This window comes from Antedon mediterranea, chromosome 9 (genome assembly GCF_964355755.1).
Source record: "Antedon mediterranea chromosome 9, ecAntMedi1.1, whole genome shotgun sequence".
In the NCBI taxonomy this organism is placed as follows: domain Eukaryota; kingdom Metazoa; phylum Echinodermata; class Crinoidea; order Comatulida; family Antedonidae; genus Antedon; species Antedon mediterranea.
In genome coordinates, this window is record NC_092678.1 from 4,238,204 (window position 1) to 4,257,373 (window position 19,170).

Below are 19,170 nucleotides of genomic sequence, written 5' to 3' on the forward strand. Positions count from 1 at the left end.
ACTGTAAAGCTGAAAATAAGTGACCAACATTATTAACACTTTTAGACATGATGACGTCATAAAAATTAAAATATTTTTAACTCATGCGAAAGATAGTTGATTAACGTCGACAATATTAAAATCATGCGGGGAAATGGAATACGTATAAGCGAGATGCGCTCTGTTGAATGTGATGAGCAATAACGAAAGAGACAAAAATTCTATATTTTACATTCGTCTGGCCATACGATGACGTCACAATGTCCGGTTAGCCATATTGATTTATGATCCGATATCTACAACTCATCACCTTCCAGAATATGTAATTTTAAAAAAGTTCACCTCGTGGTTTAGAATCTATGACTGTTTAAAAAAAGGCATAATTTTGACAAATTTTTGAACTTTTTCATCAAAAACGCACATAAAGTATCCAATTCAACGTGCCCGTATGACGTAATTGTAAGTTGAAATTGTTTTAAAATTGGTAAAATTACTATAAAAGGCTGGAAAAACATATAAAAAAAAATACTTTTAGCGCTACGTGTGCACCACGCGCATAAAATTGTTCGCGCGCTCAAAATGTCATGATCAGCGTAGAAAGTTGATTAAAAATTAATTTTGAATTTTAAATGCGCGTGCGCGCGTAACTTTGTGTAAAACACGCAATTTTTTTTCCACAGAAAGTTAGCGCATGATATAAATTAAACTTTTGCTAAGTTTCAATTTAAATTGTTATATGGTTTTAAATCTATGTTAAATACGCGAAATTCATAAAATCGCGCGTAAGTCACGTTGCGCAACTCTGACGTCATTCAAAAATAGGAGGTGCACAACTTCACGTAAATGTCCATATGCAGACAAAGTTATGAAATGTTATGTTTACAAGTTTTTGAGATACGCGAGACACAAAAATGAGGGAGAAAGAAAGAAGAAGAAAAAAAAGTAACAGGACGATTACAAGGAGTTATCCGCTGAATGCGGATAACTAATAAAGAAGATGAAAAAAAAAAAGATATTTACAATAACAAGGGTTATCCTCAACTTCAAAAGTTGCGGATAACCCAAAAAAAAAAAAAGCAACAGGACAATTACAAGGAGTTATCCGCTACTAAGCGGATAACTAATTATGAGCCTACATATTACTGTGCCGGTAACCGCATATTGCGGTTTTGCCGTTCCATGGATATTGGTCGACCTGACTATGGAGGTATACCTCCATGACCTGATCATAGTACCATGTGAGTATCGCCAGAGCTTAAGTAAAAAAGAGCCTCACGTCACGCCGTCACAGCCTACTAACTAGCTAAGGCCAGAAGAAGTCTTACTGAATTAAATTTACTCATGTTATTAAAGGCCTACACAATTACATGTTACTAAAACAGCTGAAAAGCCTACTAACTAAGGTGCTACTCACAGGCGAAGCCTTCGCAACCTTCTTGTGGACATTGTTTTTTTTTTAGCCTATAACTGATAGTATGATTTATAAGGAAAGAGGTGCGCGGGCTAATTCGACGTGGTTTTATAGACATGGAAATCAATGAAGCGTAACATCACCTGCAACATTATGCATATCATGTATGATTGAAGACCAATCAAAATAGAGATTGAAACAACTAACCCTCTCATTATTCTATTTGTTTATTTATGCTATTTATTAATTCTGCTCTTCATAGAAGTTGCATTACACAGTAAATGGTGCTACCCGCTATGTCAGGAAAGAATAGGCCTACCTCGTTTTGAATGAGTTTCGTGCTAAGAACCATCGAAAAACGTACTCTACTTCAAATGTATATGAATTATAAAAAATACAGTCCCAACAACGCAGCAATAGTCAGTGCGTTGCAAGCAAATTATAAATGAATCCAAAATACCATAACCACTTCTTGCAGATTGTAAAATGAAAGTGACTAAGGAGCGCGTATGGTTCGACAGTGCACATGTAAAGTGAACAAATGTATAAATAAATAATAAATGTTTTAAATTATAGGTGGAATAAAATAATTGTAGGCCTATGAGTATTTGGACTTCTTATAATGTCTAAATATAATACTAATTTACTTCATAATTATAGTGTTTCGAGTGTTTGATTTGTTAAGCAATAATGGTGCAATTTTGCGTGCAGCGGCGGCTTTTTATTATCTTAACTAATTTTAAGCCGTACGTCAAAACTACAAGACGGATCATTATCACGATTCCAGATTCCGGTGGTGGGGTGGGGGGGGGGGGGGGAGCATTTCTCGTATAAAATGGAATTATACAAATATGCACACAAAAGAAACCTATTATATGAAAAATATATCGGTATATATTTAATTTTTTTTAAATGATTTAAAAGGTCATGGTCACAATCCAAAAAAACAAATTACTAATTACTCATTGTCTAAACAGGTAAGTTTCCATCAGAAAATGTGTTGAACTTAGGTTCATAGTGCAACAAAATAAAAATATAAAGTATTATTACGAATAAAAAAAATAGATAAAATATTTTTTTAAAAATAATAATGATGATGGAAAAAAAGATCCCTAGCTGGATTTGAACGAGGGATATCAACTGTGAAAGGCTGGATACATAACCATTACACCAAACTCTCACTCACAACGCCGTAGTGAAATTAGCCTAATCACTCAAAGCCTCAAGACACAAAAATAAAAAATACATATATTTTTGGGGAAATTTTTAAATACCGGAATGTCATAGTAGGCAGATTATGTACTCTTCTAGTTCATTATTTATTTAATCCTTCTTAATATTTACATAACAAATTAAAAATTAATTTGGGAGACCAGTGTCAACTATTATTATTAATATTTAAAAACTGATTTTCGCTTATTTAATTGAATTGATATCTAAAATGGGGAGGGTCCCACTTTGTTTGCTTAAATCAATTTTATTTGTTGATATAAAGTTTGCGGTACACCACGTATATTAGTTTTGAAAAGAACTGATGAGTTTCTCGACGTTTTGATCAATATGCTTCAATTGTCCTCAGGAGTTTTTATTATTATTTGTCATTATCATTTTGAAATGTGATATGTACAAAGAAATTGTCATTGTCAACATAAGTGAACTAAATCACTGCAGTAGCTGAGCCAAACCGAGCTGACAACAAAACATGACCGGGGAATAATGTGAAGCGCTTAGAAGCATTGTGTAATGAGCGTTGTGTTGAACTATGTCTATATACACTATCAAAAACATGATGATGTTATATCACTACCATATTTAGGCTAAGCATATCACTACCATATTTGGCCACATCACACCTTTTTGTCAAACTAGTATAGACAGCAGAGCTTAAGGATGATTATTATTATCCTTCAACCTTTAGAATGAGTCAATCGAGACTCCTGTTTTTGGAGTTGTTTCAGATTTAATTATGTGTTTTAACTAATTTAAATGGACAGTGTGCCACGCGTGGACAGTGTGCCTATGATTTTGTATGCGCAATTTGAACGATTTGTGCAATTTGAAAAGAAAGGATCGGAACTTGCATAGCAAAACTTACTTAAAACAAAAGCCTAAAAATGATTATTTTCATCATTAAAATCAAATTCATTATTAAGCTAAATATCCGCTTGAACTGAACTGAACTTTATTGTATCTCTTTGATATCAGAGGCACAGTCTCAATGAGATGTGCAACAAGTATACAGTACCTTTTAAAAAAAAAGACAGAAAAACAAATTACAAAATATTTACAGAGTATGCTTTGTCATGACAAACCACTGAAAAAGTTGAGATCTTCAAATATTAACTTGTATATTAAAAAAAACAAAAAAACAATTATTAAAATAAGCTGAGAAAGATTAAAAACTAAGAACTTATGTACACAATTAAGTTTGAGAAGGAATTATATTAAAGATATCATTTCGTGTGTTGCATGTTTTTCGAAAATATTACTTGCTAATTCATATTTATCATGGGTTAATTGAATTGGTGTAACTTTTAATTCATTGTGGATTTCAAGATCATCAAGGAATAAGTGGTATTTAATATCTAGAAGTAGTAAACAATTCCCAATTTGAAGTGACAGATAACACAGCACAATAATTCCCTTCTGATTTATCTGTCACGGATTGTTTAAACAAACTAAAATGATGCAACATTAATTTATTTAGGTTAAATGCCTAATTTAAAATTAGTCATTAGACACGGGTACAAAAACGTTCTACTTTTAATATAGACAGTTATTGTTTATCCCCAAATTCAAAGAAATTAATCCGCATAAAAATAGAACGATGCTGATGTCATGGCATTCAAAGAATCATAGCCCATTTTCCTTTTACTACTTTTATTGATATCCCCTGCATTGTAATGAATTTATGAATATTTTCCATAAAAACAATAGTGACTGTGAATTCAATAGGAAAATTACAAAACATCAGGATTTTCAAACGTGTGTGTAAGCCTATTTGCGGGGTACGTAAGCCTCCAGAAACCACATTTTCACGTAATAACCTTTATGTTTTGTCTGGTCTTTTATGCGACAGCAGAATTTGAATGAAATTACAAGAAGAAGAGTGACAGAAAGACAGAAAAGAACAAAGCAGCAACGGATTGATTTGCGACGACAAGATGTCTTCAGGACATGGGTATAATCCAACGCCTAAAATATCCTTTGAAATTAAATCTTTGATTTCAACCCCAACATGCCTTTAGTTTGATTGGTAGATGTGAATGACATGAACCTTATATAAAATGATCCAACGTTACACCATGCTCATAGGATCCGCCATCAACAACTAGTTAGCAGTACGTCAAAATGAAGTTGTTTGTGATTGTCGCAATATGTATGGTGTTTTGCAGACCTAACCTGGCCTGCATTCCCCAACCGCCAACGACACCGCCACTACCACCACCGACTAGTTGTCAAGATGCTGGTGCTGCAGTTGCTTCAATACCTGGTATGGCACCATTGTACGGAGACCAAGCGAATGGTGGCAATGAGTACATTCTTGTTCTTTCAGTAAGTTTATATTGTCTTGATATTTTCACGATTCTGGGTGTGGGTCATATTATATTATCCTAAAACTGATCTTTTTCACAGGACCTATTTTTTTCTTTAACGCTGGTATGTAGGACCTACTGTAACATACTACACGGTTGTAATGTTATACATGGCACTATTGGGTTTAATTAGTCAGTTCATGTTATTTGGGAGAGTGCATCCTATCAATTTCTTGTCGATTGTCCCTGGTAGCCAGGATAAGTACTAAGTTGATAATGTCAGTAAGAGTCTAATTTGTGTGTGTATTAGAATGATGCTAGCTGTCAAGAAATGATGTTTAAAAATCATAGAAATAATCATGCAATTAATAACTTAATACTGATTGTAAAATTGTATATTTATAACTGCAAAGTTAACGAATAAAAACCTCACATAAATCACTTCAAATCTGTAGGCCTATATGAGAGGTATAAAGAAATTGAAAAGTACATTGTTTTTAAAAATAGTGACCTTATTTCGCATCATTCTTTTTGTTTGTTTAAATGAAATCTATTTTGATATTTATGTATAAAAATAGCCATATTATGTTTTGTAACTTAAAAAGGTTACTTTATTATTATTTTGTATTACTTTGTAATGTAGGCCTATACTGTTTTATGAAATATAGAAAATAAAATAATAATAATAAAAAATATGAAAAAATCAATTTCCTGTCGATTGTCCCTGGTAGCTAGGATAAGTAGGTTGAATATGTCAGTAAGAGTCTAATTTGTGTGTGTATTAGAATGATGCTAGCTGTCAAGAAATGATGCAGGAAATCAAAGGTATGGCGTCATCCAGCAGACGAATCACGACAATGAAGGCTATGGAGTCCAGAAGTGGTGTCAATGCAATTGTAGCTGACCTTGACAGAGAACAATTAAACGAAGTAAGAATCAACATCTTTCTACAGATTGACTTCTTAGAATTCAAAGAAGAATGAAGAAAGACCAATAACATAAGCAACCGTAGAATATTATAGGCCTAAAGTAGAAACAAATAATTAACTTTTTTGAATATTTGATCAATAACATTAAGCCTATAGATAGGGACAAATGTGTAATATAAACCGCGAGCTGGTCCACAATGATATGGGGAGATTACAGACCGACTTCCACTTAGTCTGTTGAGATATGTAATTACATAAATAATGATTATTAAGCCTAGTAGGCTGTTATAATCTGAACAACAATCACGATGCGACAGCGTCTTTATATTATTTTCAATGTTTTTAAAACAGGTTCGTAAGATGGAAGGGGTGAAGTACGTAGAGAAAAATGGAATTGCAACTCTTTCAGCTTTTACAGACGTATGGGGATTGGATCGTATAGACCAGAGAAACACAGTTCTCGACAACATGTATTCTCCAAGCGGTAGGCCTAGTATTATTTATCAATTATCAAATTCATAGTATAATTATTAATTATGCATACCAGTGCGCTTAATCCACATAAAAAAACTCGGATGGCGGTGACAACAGGAGAATGCTTAGTTCCCACTATAGACGAATAACAATTACGTAAGTGCTACGCAAGTGATTTAAACAATCACAAACAATAGATTATTCGAACTGTCGCTTGTCATTGGTCAATTCGCTTACGTTGGATCTGTAGTGGGAACTAATGTTAAACCTTTCATCTTATTTCTTAAAGGTAATGGAAGCGGGTCTAACGTATACGTCATTGACACTGGAGTGAATGTGGGCATTGGGTTGTTTGAAGGCAGAGCAACACAGGTGTATGATCCATTTAATGACGGCACTGTAAGTATTTCATAGTTCTAGAAAAAGACAATCGAAATTGGTTTGTACAAAACAACAAATGAATGCGCGCGGTACAGTGCTCTTAAGGAAGTGTTATTATTAATATTTTGTTTGTTATAGTACGATTGTAACGGACATGGTACACATGTTGCCGGAACAGTCGGGGCACGGACGTATGGTGTTGCCACGGGTGTCCAAATACGTAGTGTTCGTGTATTTGGCTGTAGCGATCAGGCTCCTATTGCTGACATAATCGCTGGTTTGTATTTTTTTTTAAACGTTGCGTCCATGTTGTCATTGTGTTGCGTTTGCATTCAATTTGGAACCAAGCTTTAGTAATAAGGCATTAAACAAACGCTAGGGCTGAAAATCATAGGGTAGCAAATTATTTTCATTCTTCCCTAATGCATTAATTTCTAAACACTTTTTCCAGGAATTAATTATATAATCGACAATGGGGATAATTCGAGTGTAGTTTCAATGTCCCTTGGCGCACCAGCATCGTTCGCCCTCGATGATGCCGTAAAAACAATGGCAAACATGGGCTACATCGTAGTTGTTGCAGCAGGCAATGCAGATATAGACGCATGTGGAACGTCACCCGCGAGACTAAAAGAGGTAAGTTTATAATTTTTTTTACAGATCTTTCAATTAGACAATGATCACCATCGATTGATACACCATTGTAGCACTCATTTTACCGAAACATTGGTTTGCATACTACAACGTCATATTAATGTTTTCCTATTCTGTATCAGGTTATTACTGTCGGGGCAACAGACAGAACTGATGCGCGGTCATCATTTTCTAACCATGGTTCTGGCGTCGAAATCTTTGCACCTGGAAGAAATATTCCTTCTATTCATCACATTACAGGCGGAGAGCGAATCTTAAGCGGCACATCAATGGCAACACCTCATGTCTCAGGTGAGAAACATTTTAAAAAGTGAAATTAAGTCATTTTTTAGCAACAATTTTAAAGCTTTTTCACAACGTAAAAATAACGTCACAATGTGTGCTATCGTTTATTAGGTGTAGCAGCTATTTTTCTTGCTCAAGGAACTAATACTGCCGATGTACGCCAACAGATATTTGACACTTCCACTGAAAATGCTGTTTCCGACGAAAAAGGTTCTCACAATCGCCTGGTGTTTATAGGCCTAGATTAACCTTTCATGCAGCTTTTTAACAAACCAAGGAACCTTTATCAGCACCTCAACAAAGTCACGAATATGATGAACGGTGGAATGCCCGAGAGTTTTTTTTTTACTGTCGAATTGACATAAGTACAATACCCAGAATACACTTTAATTAAGCTATAATTCATTACCGATTAGACATTAGTTATCACAAAGTTGATAAAGAAATAATAAATCTGAAAATGGATAGAACGCATGTCTCTGTGTATTTCTTTAAAATCAATGCTCAGTAATAATAATACAACTATTGTTTAAAGATGTCCTTTGGTAAAATAGTTATAAAATGACATCACAGAATTGAAAATTCTCATTTAAGACAAACATACAAATGAAAGACGGAAGTACTTAGCAAAGAATATAAAAGACAAAAGGCACTCAACAAAACATGACGGGATATATAAATACATCAAACATCGGGCATCATATCTACATTTACTTTGTGGCTCAATAAAAGTTACAGTATCTTATCTCGTGTGGTGAAACTAATTCGCTATAATAAAATACCATAAAACTCACTGAAGCTACACCGGATACAAACACTTAGATAATATTTAAATATCATATCAAAATTGGTAACACACTTATTATTTTGTGATTGGTCCACAAATATTGGCAACACACTTATTATTTTATGACTGGTCCACCGAAGAACACGAAGCCCAAAGCACCTATATAAATAATCCACACAACACCAATACAAGACAAGTTGCACGTCCAACAAGTTAAAAATATGAAGTTCTTGTGTATAGCAATTTATATGTTGTTGCAGTTAAGCAGCAGGCCCTGCCAGGCTTGCAGTCGTAACGACCCCGAACCAACACAACCGCCACAAGGTTGTCCAGGAGTTACAGTTGCTTCAACAACTCAGGGAATGGCAAATTTATACGGAGACAATCTGGAAGGTGTCCATGATTATCTAGTTGTACTTTCAGTATGTTCACTTACTTATTCAATTAAGTCTGCAGTCAGAAGTAGACCTAGTGTATATCAGTATTACTGAGGTTTTTAAAGGTAGGGCCTTTCTTTTGTTTGTCACACTCAACTCATTCAAACGTGTCTATTTGCTTTTTTTTAAAAAACAAAATCGCTTAGGATGATACTGATTGTAAAGAAATTATGCAGAAAATAAAAGCAACGAAGTCATCAAGGAAGATCTTTTCGATGAAGGCAATTGAATCAAGAATTGGTGTCAATGTAGTTGTTCTTGACCTCGACAAGGAACAACTAAATATGGTAAGGAAATACGAGACCGCGATTAACAAGGCCATATACGTGGCTGCAGTCGTGCTCAAGTTAGTGTTTACCGACCGAACCGACCGACCGACATAATACGAAAATTGTACTTGTAGGCTTACTTTCTATTGGTGCGATCAATGCCATACAAATTTCAGAAAGTGTTACATTGTACAGTAACCCACAAGGGGAAATTCCCTCACAAGTTCAACAGAAAGGATTTATTAATTAATTTATTTATTTTAAACAATCAGGTAAAAGAAAAGCCTGTTAATACGACGATTTATCATAGTATTGTAAACAGTATGACGTGTAATAGTTGACTATGCACTATGCCTAACCTAAGGTTAGGCAAAGTGAGTGGCCGAGCGGTTAAGACAGTGGAACCGTAATTAAGTAGCCATAACATCGGCAAGGATTCGAGGCTCACTCGCTCCATGGTTCTGGTGGTAGAACAAGTCTTCTCGGATAAGGACTATAAACCGTAGGTCCAGTGTACACATAGCTCATGCGCACTTTAAAGAACCTAGTACATCTTTCGAAACGAGTAGGGGTTACCCCGGTGTACTAGTACACACAATCACAGCCACTGTCACACACAGCCACTGTGCAAATTGGGACTGGACCGTTTTAGAGGTGTTTACCACCTGTTGGTCCAGATCCTTCACGAACTGAGTTAGTGAGAAGTCGAATAAAAAAAAATAAATAAATAAATAAGGTTAATATTTACGCTTTATTCAAACATAACATGTACATGATCCGGTAGGTTAACATAGTCCATGTATAACACTCTATCTAATATAAATGATGCCAATGTTATCATGACATTACGAAGTATGAAATAATAAGCCTACTTGTCTATTTGAAGGTTCGTGCATTGAAAGGAGTGAAGTACGTTGAAAAAAATGAAGTAGTTACTATTTCATCCTATACTAACGTGTGGGGCTTGGATCGTATAGACCAGAGGAACAAAACTCTTGATAAGCAGTATTCTCCAAGTGGTATGGTGTTTCAGTTTATTCATTAATGAATAAGTTATTTTTTTAATATATTTGTATTTATATTAGGCCTATGGGAAACCTTCCCACACAATTTAACATTTTATTTACTTTATATTTTGTTATGTGTTTTTCGGTAATTTTTGTTTTCCCCCTAAAATTAAATAAATCAAAATTTAAAAGTTGGATTCTGCTTATTATACAATAATACAGTTGGCTGAAGATAATTTTACAACTTTACACTGTTTCTCTGTGGAGGTAGCGGGAGTGGATCTATTGCTTACGTTATTGATTCTGGGGTGGCCATAACCAATACATTGTTTGGTGGTAGAGCAACCAGTGTGTACGATCCGTTCCACGACGGTGTGGCAAGTATATTTATTAATATTAAATTAACAAAATACTAACCTAGAAATTACGATAGTTATAAATAATGATATGTGACTATTTTATAACATATACGTTTTGTTATAGTACGATTGTGTCGGACATGGTACACATGTTGCCGGAACACTCGGAGCACGAAAGTATGGTGTTGCCACGAGTGTAAACATACGTAGCGTTCGCGTATTTGGCTGTGACGACAACGCTCCTTTTTCAGACATAATTGCGGGTTTGTAGCCTTAATTAATAATCAAATTTTCCGTTTTCCACCCCGATTCAAATAAAATACCTGGTAAAAAGTATGCTGATTTTGTTTTTTTTTTATTTCAGGAGTTAATTATGTAATCGAAAACGGTGTAAGAGGCAGTGTAGTGTCAATGTCACTCGGTGGACCAGCCTCACGTTCCCTCGATGATGTTGTATCCAGAATGGTAGCCCGGGGCTTCATCGTAGTCGCTGCCGCGGGGAATGAAGGAGTAGATGCATGTGGAACGTCACCGGCAAGACTAAAAGAGGTAAGTCTAAAGGTTGCAACAATATGAGTATTATCGACCACGACAATGCGAAATTCGAACTTTGACTCGAAGTGCTTACTAGTTGACATGACGTTGAAAAGTGCAACGAATCTCAGAGATGTTGCTATTGCTGTCAGATTACGCATCTTTTTTTCTAGGTCATTACTGTAGGAGCGACAAATAAATTGGATGCTCGGGCATGGTTTTCTAATTATGGCATTGGAGTTGATGTTTTTGCTCCAGGTGAAGATATTCCATCTATTGTCGACAGATCAAGTGATGTATATGAGTTAAGTGGCACGTCAATGGCAACTCCTCATGTCTCGGGTAAGCTCACATCATCCCAAAGTAGAGATTGGGAGTCCCTGACATACCGTACTGTATATATTAAATCTCGCTTAATGAACACATACCGTTATGTTAACCATTACATGTCCAGTAAACACAGTTTTCAAATTTTGAATTTAAATTTAGGCACGCTGTCTACAAAGTTACACAGTTACGTTTTAAATCCAGGGAAGAGTAAAATTACTTCCTTGACAAATCTATCCTCAAAAACCCGATAAACGTTTTCAGGGCAAATTATAACCGATGAATAAATATTTACAGTTATCTGTCATAAACGCGTACTTGTTTCGTTTTTAGGCGTGGCTGCTATTCTTCTTGCCCAAGGAATACCAGCAAACAAGATACGCCAAGAAATATTCGACCTCTCTACTAAAGACGCTGTATCAGACGAAAACGATTCTTACAACCGTTTGTTGTTTATAGGAAAATAGCAAATATATCATCATGTTAAATTCTCTGTTGTATACATGACATACATCATAAACTAGATAAGGCGTATGCCTACCACTAATCTGATAAGAACCACCATGTTATAATTTTACAATAAACCGAATTATTTGTCAATAAAATCCTCATAATTTGAGATTATTAAATATTATTCTTTTCGTTTATTTTAAAGCATTCACATCATTATTATTAATCAATGTAACAATCTACCAGAATTTATTATATTTAAAAGATATTTACAAACTATATTTTAAAAATTTTTTACATTTTCAATACTCAAAAATAAATAGCTAAATATATAAGAGATATGATACCCCAGTTGTATAGCAACGACTTACGAGTTCTAATGAACATTTAAAAAACGTAATAGGGCCTAAGTGACCTTTTTCTAGTGTTTAGTATAATTCCTGGATTTTATATCACAGGTAACTATCGATACATATACAACACTTAACGTTTCATCATAAACCTTATACAACAATAAACAATTGTCCTTGATACAGACTTCATGGGTTGGGGGTTTGGCTGTGTACTAGAATCGGGTGCAATATGTTCATGAGTTGCATCGGTAGGCCTATGTTATTAATTTCATCAATAATTACTTTTATCTACAACAATGCTATTCTATATTAGAAAGACTTTATATCCTTATAGACTTGACAAAAGACTAATGGTTTACTGCCAGAAAGCAAAATCTCCAACATCTGAACTATGTAAAATTGCAGGCATAGATGGCCACTATGAAAATAAATGACGGTAATGGCGTTCCATAGCTACACAATCGCTCATTCAATTAACTATTTATACATGTTTGTTTGTTTTGTATTAATTCAATACAGTATCTATGCTTATATTGTAAAGTTTATTTGTTATTTATTTATGAATTGGAATGATAATTTCGTGGTTAGGTTCCTGTTTTGAATATTAATAGTGTTTACTGACTAGACATCTTTCCTATTCTAACACACAGTTTCCTTGCATCTAACGCCGACATACCAAGTTCCTTTAACATTTGTTCATCCAGTGCCAGTAACAGAGGCCCGTCGATGTTCTCAAGTCTGAAACTAGTTGCGTGTTTTTCTAACTTGATTTCTTTTAAGAATTTTTCCACTCCTGCTACTGTGTAAGTCTGTAGTTGATCCGCACACACCTTCATGCCTGGAGTCATACCAGCGGCAGGACTGTTGTAAATATTCTGTGGCATCCCTGAAGGTGGTACTGGCAGAGGTCGATCTTCCGATATCGTATCGTAAATGTCTTCGTCTTTGTTCAGTAATGAGTCGATTTCTTGTTGAAGTGAATAAATATGGTGAACATGTTCCTCATTTTTACTTTTTGCTTCCTGCAATAAAGTGTTTTAGTTAATATTGAATGAAAGGTATTTTGAAGATTTATATCATTGTTATCTCGAAAAGAGGCCTATTTCGTCCTAGAAAAAAACTTCTTTTTACGGTATGAATTTTACTTACACGCAATTCTTTCTTTAAACCTGTTTCTTGTTTTCGAAAAGCTTCAATCATCTAAAAGAGAAAGCATAGAAAGTTTGCATTATTTTATGATGCTAAATTTTACGCGTTTAAAGGAAGATCGATCATTGGAAATATTGCTTTTGCATATTTGAAAATAAAAAATAAAAGTTTAGACCTACTTGTAACTGCGAATCAAGCGTACGTTTTAGCTCTTGCATCTTTTTCGTCTGACTATTTGTAATGTCATCAATTTCCTCGTAACACCTAGAAAACACAACTGTATTCATTAAATGATTGAACCAGTGAGGAAAAACTGTTGATTGCTTATTGACAAAGTGACGTATGCATGCGATATGGAAATTTTTCGAACCACTACCCCGCTCTTATACCATCCGGAACACGAGCGGTATATCATGTCAGCGACAATAAACAAACTCGCGTATTCTGACAGCAACTCTAAAAATCTACTGCGAAAGCTATCACGAATACACAAACTTGTAATATTAGGGAGCTTTAGATGTGTCGCGACGACCGACGAGCAAATCTAGGCCAATCGATGTGCCGTCGGTCGTCGCCTGGACCTATAAACCATCAAACATGTGTCGCGGTGAGAAGCGAGGATACACGTCCAACTATTCCCGCATGCACAATGAACTAACATGACGTAGTCAAAGGCTTCATAATATATAGAAATACTAAATATTAACTACTTACTCTAAATCATCTTCATCATCAGAAGGCGCGGTAAGTTTACTTTTATTAGTGTCTATTGGTTGTTCATAATCTAGTTCAACCGATTGTTGTGGTGGGGGCGATGTCGGCGATTTTGCTGTCTTCAGCATCTTCGGTGATTGTGGAAGTTTGATCCCCATCATTTTACTTTTAATAATTGAAGTATAACCCTTCTTGGGTGCTGAAGAGAACGACGGTTTATTTTCAAGTTTTGGTGGTGTCGTCACTTTTTGGTTTGGTTTAGGGGGTCGTGCAGGAGGCATAATAGGTACATCTAGACGCTTTGGTACTTCTGGTGTAGATGTTTTGACAGTTTCGTAAAGATTTTTCCACATGTCAACTTCATTTTTTAAGTCTACAATTTGCCTTTTTATGTCCATTTCGTTCACTTTAGCCGCCTCTTGTACACACTCCTTCCCTATGAATAAAATTGAAAAATATTAAATTACAGTTACCATCTATCGAAGTGTAACAACTGAAATACGCATTACGTGATCAACAATTACGTATAATACAGTTAATTGTCCCTTAATGCAGTTGACTGTAAATGCAGTTAACTGAAAGATAAATGTGAGAGGCAAACTTCTCATAAACAGAAGTGAGCAAACACAAGATTGGCTAAAGTTGTATGCCTCATAATGCTATTTGTAATATTTTAGTTAGACAAAACTCAACTTAAAACTCAAATCATTTTCTTGCAAATTAAGATTGGCATATATAATATTCTAACCTTCGAAAGAGCTCAGCCAGGGCTGTAGTATTTCTTGGGCTGGTTGTGGAAACTGTCGAAATTGAGGTTGTAACGTAGATCGGCCGATTATATCTATGTGCCAAGTCGGATTGACGAGAGCGTACATAGGTGGTAGTGACTTCGCAACATGTCGAAAATTTCCTGTTGCTAACGTCATTTTAATTGGAATCTTCGAAGGGATTCCGAACACTTCTGGTTTTCCAGGTATTGTCATGATCACGTGGTACTCCTTTTCGACACCCAGAAGTTTAATGATCTTCTCTGCTTTAATGTTTGGTCGGGTTGGATCGCTGCTTGGTATTCGAACTCTCTGAAAACACAAACAATGTTAATGCAATATTTGGGGTTGATAGAATAGGTGAAAATGACAGGACGTTCTGCGGAAAAGATATAAAATATGTAGGTCTACTCACCTGAGGGAAGTCATTTTGAATTATTTCCGTCATCGGGTGCAAATTTGCACTTAACTTTGTTGTGAAGTGCGCTGTCGTCATGCCTTGGTGTAAGTTTAAATTATAGCCTTGTTGATTTTTTCCATAGACACACTGCAAACAAACAATAATAGAAATTTCACTGACGAATCAATTATTCGGCAATCAATGGAGACTACATCTCTGGAGCTGAAGAACATGGAACATCTGCCAAATAAGTTCACTGACATCATAGAATATATTTTTCTTTTTGTTTCTCAAGGAAATCTTGGTTTCTATATCCCACTTGACCAGAATATTGAGGGGATGACAATGAGTAATTTGTAACCATTATCGAATTATTTACATCTCATCTTAACTATAATATAAACTATAATATAAACCGGAATACAAATGTGTATAATCAACGCTCAACAAGACTCTGCAAGCCTAGCTCCCTTCCTGAATAAGGGGTATCACCGGAATAGCAGCGTCTCATAGGAAGGGTATACTGCAATATCGTCTTTTATCTTACCATTCGTCCTCTGTGACGTTTTTCCTCTGGTGCGACGTCAACTCGATACAGCTCTAGTAAATCTTCATCGTCCACGCATTCTGTAGGATCAGCTGAGTAATAGTTTTCAATAACACGCACCATCGGCGGTAAAATGTTGGCCTTCAAAAGCGCTTCAACTCCTATGTAAAGGCGATCATCAACTCTTTCATCTATGAAGAAAACAAAGACAAATTTAACGCCGATATTTCTACAAAGCATGACAGTGTTGTTTCTTTAATATCTATGAACTAGAGACCCAATAAAAAATATGCCTATTTAAATTATTGTAGTAATTGCAAGGAAGGAAGGAAGTAATAATTATTAGTCCACGAAGGAAGATAATATATTTAAGTAGGCCTATATGGAATCTATAAATTGCTTCACTTAATAAAAATTCTAGATTTTCAATGAGCACTTAGTAGGCCTACTCAGTTTTCTTAAACGACTTCACTTTAATTCCTGGTGTATCCTAAAAGCCAATTTTTACGGGTACATCTTATAGATGTTATTACGGCAATTCGACCTAAAAGAATACTTATATATCATTTAATGTTTTCATCATTGGAATCTTGCTCAATAAGTATTCACATTTAAATTAAATATTTGCTTGACGTTTGAAACCTGTTGATCGATAACATGAACTTTGTATGCCTACAGAACAACGACGTGAAAAGTGTGTGTTGTGTTGGTACTAAAGTTTTGTTGTTTTTGGCAGAAGCAACCGTTTTAGGAAATTTAGCATTCATAACATGAATTGATCCATCACGCTTTTTGTGTTCTTCTTTTATTTCATATCCAGGTAAATTCAATACCCCTTTACGTACAAATTCAATGGGACACTGTTTTATTGTCACGGTTGAACTATTTGTAAAAATATTACACCATAGCAAAATATACGGTGATGCCACAAACATGATCGGGAACCCGGATATACTCTAAAATTTTAATATTTAAGAACAACATCGGATCCATCTTTAACGTTTAATTTGAAATTTAGGCGGATGTAAAAACCAATTGAGCTGACGTGGAATCACGTACTTCCACTTTCATGAAAAATATTAATGGGCCCGGTTAACATATGTCAACAATGGCGGCAAAGGTGTGTGTAACTAACGTAAAATTGGCTCTCTTAAACATTACGATCCTCCATTCAAAATGTTGAGACATATTCACACACCAAAGAAACATTAGTATTACTACTTATACATTAAGTAACAACTACAGTACTACATCTTATCACAGTTCATGTTGTCATCCATAAAATAATAGCTAATACACCCCTAATACACGATTAAATACTAAACAAAAAATAGTTTCAATGCAAGACATATACTGTAATTTCAGGCAATTACGTAATGTGATCACAGCATATTGAAAAATAACGTTTGCCAATAATAAAGCCTAATACTGGTTCAATCAACCAAGAACCAAAAATAAAATTTGTAGCTAAAGTAGTAAATGTTTATTTAATAATTCCAGTACACACGTCCTGCAATAATGTTCACCCCTACTAAATCTACCACACCCTACTAAATCTACCACATCCCTACTAAATATACCACACCCGTTATTTCATATATGCCTACAACACATATACTAAATATATATACAACATACCTATTGTCAACCGTTCGTAAACTTGTTCGGATTGTATTGGTAGATATAAATCCCGTCCATCTTTGTCCACTGCGTGAACCACTTCTCTTTCTACTATCATATGGAGCATTAAAATCTGACCAGCTTTAAAACCAACTACGTTACCATCGACTTCGAATTCCTCGGTAACCTGTACAAGTTGTGGAAGCAGTTTGCTACAGACAATCTCCTCCAAATTCGTAGGATTTTGAGCGATCTCATCTTCATCGAATTTCAATTTTACAGGCCTTGCTTTTTCAAACTTTGAGAATAACGATGGGTCCGGGGGATCGCCTTTTTTGGCGGGTTTTGCAACCCTGTCGACTCTCGGTGGCATACGAGGCATGTCTTCTATAGGGTATGATCTGTGCATGATTTGTTCCCAGTACAACACTCTACTTGAACTTCAGACTAAAAAAATAATCACAAGAACTTCCTTGTCTACTATTACATTTTATGTGCGCGTCAAGGTCCGTTGGTTAACACCAGTAGCATGTTCATTGTATTTATAAAGTGCACTTGAAGTAGTAAAAACCCAAGTTTCGTTTTGTAAATGACGTAAACAATTAGATACGAGGAACGAGTATCGACATTTCAAATTGTAATTGTATCATCTATCCGAAATGTATTATTTTTAACAAACATACACATAGAAACATAGACAAACCGTTTGTCTGTGGTTTTGATCAGCAAATCAGATCCTTCGAATTGGAAATTACGTCACTCGGGTTATCTGTCGTATCGATCGCGCCATGTCGTAATAACCTTAAATATCAGAACATTAAGTGGGTGGATATTTTGAAAATATTGGAATGGGAGTCAGTGGCGCAACGCCACTGGCTTAGGAACCCAAGCGGCCCTCCAACGCTGGAGGCCTTGAATGTTTTGAGCTTTTTTTCCGACATATTTTTTCCTCTGGACGCTGCTCAGGGGCTCTCATAAGATACGGTGCCCCTGGAGTTACCCAATGAGCGCTCATAGCCGTTAGTCTACTGATGGGAAAGAGAATATGTGGATGCCGTGTGTAACATGTGGTCAGTTACACCAGCGATATGCCATTTGTACGGGCGGCCGGTTTGAATGTTCATTCATCTCCCATCATCATAAATCCTTGTCATTAATGCAATATACTAATATATTCATGTATTAAAAAGTTTAATAGGCAACAACTTCCAGTAAGTATATATTATATAATATATATTTATTTATTACTACCGTCTTACTTTAAAAGTGATAAATAATTAATATATAGTTTGTCATTGTTTCAGAACTATGTTCTAAATGAATGGAGATAAAATTAAACCAAACCTGCTCAAGTTCAAATGATATGTTAATAACCAATCCATAGTAAGGAGTGAGATTCTCACAGATTTGTTTTATTATTAAAACATTACAAAAACACTAATTTTTTGGGGAAAACATCATTTTAATGATTGTATTTTCAATGTTTTTATTTCAGTGTATCAAAAAAAGTAGACAGAATCATCAATCCACAGCAGAAAAAAATTGTTATCTCCAGAGAAAATTCTGTTGCATACAGTTCAATTTAAAAAAATCAACAGTATAGAGGGCAGTGTTAAAATAATGTACTTATGGAATAGAGTATCCTTAATAAACACTGCATCTCTGTACATCATGGATTCAACATTTTTCAAACCAAATTCTAAAAGCTAAATATAATCATGCTAAAAATATCTGAAAACTATTTGCTGTTATATTGTTTTTTTAATTAAAACCTAAACATAGCGGTGAGAAGATGAAGAGA

General features: G+C 35.1%; 3 protein-coding genes across 3 annotated transcripts; 2 read left to right on the top strand and 1 right to left on the bottom strand.

Annotated features, from left to right (window-relative positions):
• The first annotated feature begins 4,683 nt into the window (after window positions 1-4,683).
• Window positions 4,684-8,119, top strand: LOC140058688 (alkaline serine exoprotease A-like). Its single transcript, XM_072104390.1, has 8 exons — window positions 4,684-4,945; window positions 5,712-5,855; window positions 6,207-6,339; window positions 6,619-6,728; window positions 6,849-6,987; window positions 7,162-7,346; window positions 7,487-7,655; window positions 7,761-8,119. The coding sequence occupies exons 1-8, from the start codon at window positions 4,742-4,744 to the stop codon at window positions 7,895-7,897; spliced, it is 1,221 nt and encodes a 406-aa protein (XP_071960491.1). The 5' UTR covers window positions 4,684-4,741; the 3' UTR covers window positions 7,898-8,119.
• Window positions 8,120-8,657: 538 nt separating this feature from the next.
• LOC140059374 (aqualysin-1-like) lies at window positions 8,658-11,836 on the top strand. The gene is made up of 6 exons (XM_072105258.1): window positions 8,658-8,858; window positions 9,020-9,160; window positions 10,633-10,771; window positions 10,873-11,057; window positions 11,216-11,384; window positions 11,703-11,836. Exons 1-6 carry the CDS (start codon window positions 8,658-8,660, stop codon window positions 11,834-11,836), a joined length of 969 nt encoding a protein of 322 aa, XP_071961359.1.
• On the bottom strand, window positions 11,782-18,242 carry LOC140058689 (uncharacterized). The gene is made up of 8 exons (XM_072104391.1): window positions 17,388-18,242; window positions 15,750-15,940; window positions 15,218-15,349; window positions 14,784-15,114; window positions 14,036-14,471; window positions 13,501-13,585; window positions 13,322-13,372; window positions 11,782-13,194 (listed from the first exon to the last, which is right to left on the bottom strand). The coding sequence occupies exons 1-8, from the start codon at window positions 17,776-17,778 to the stop codon at window positions 12,787-12,789; spliced, it is 2,025 nt and encodes a 674-aa protein (XP_071960492.1). The 5' UTR covers window positions 17,779-18,242; the 3' UTR covers window positions 11,782-12,786.
• Between the last annotated feature and the right edge of the window lie 928 nt (window positions 18,243-19,170).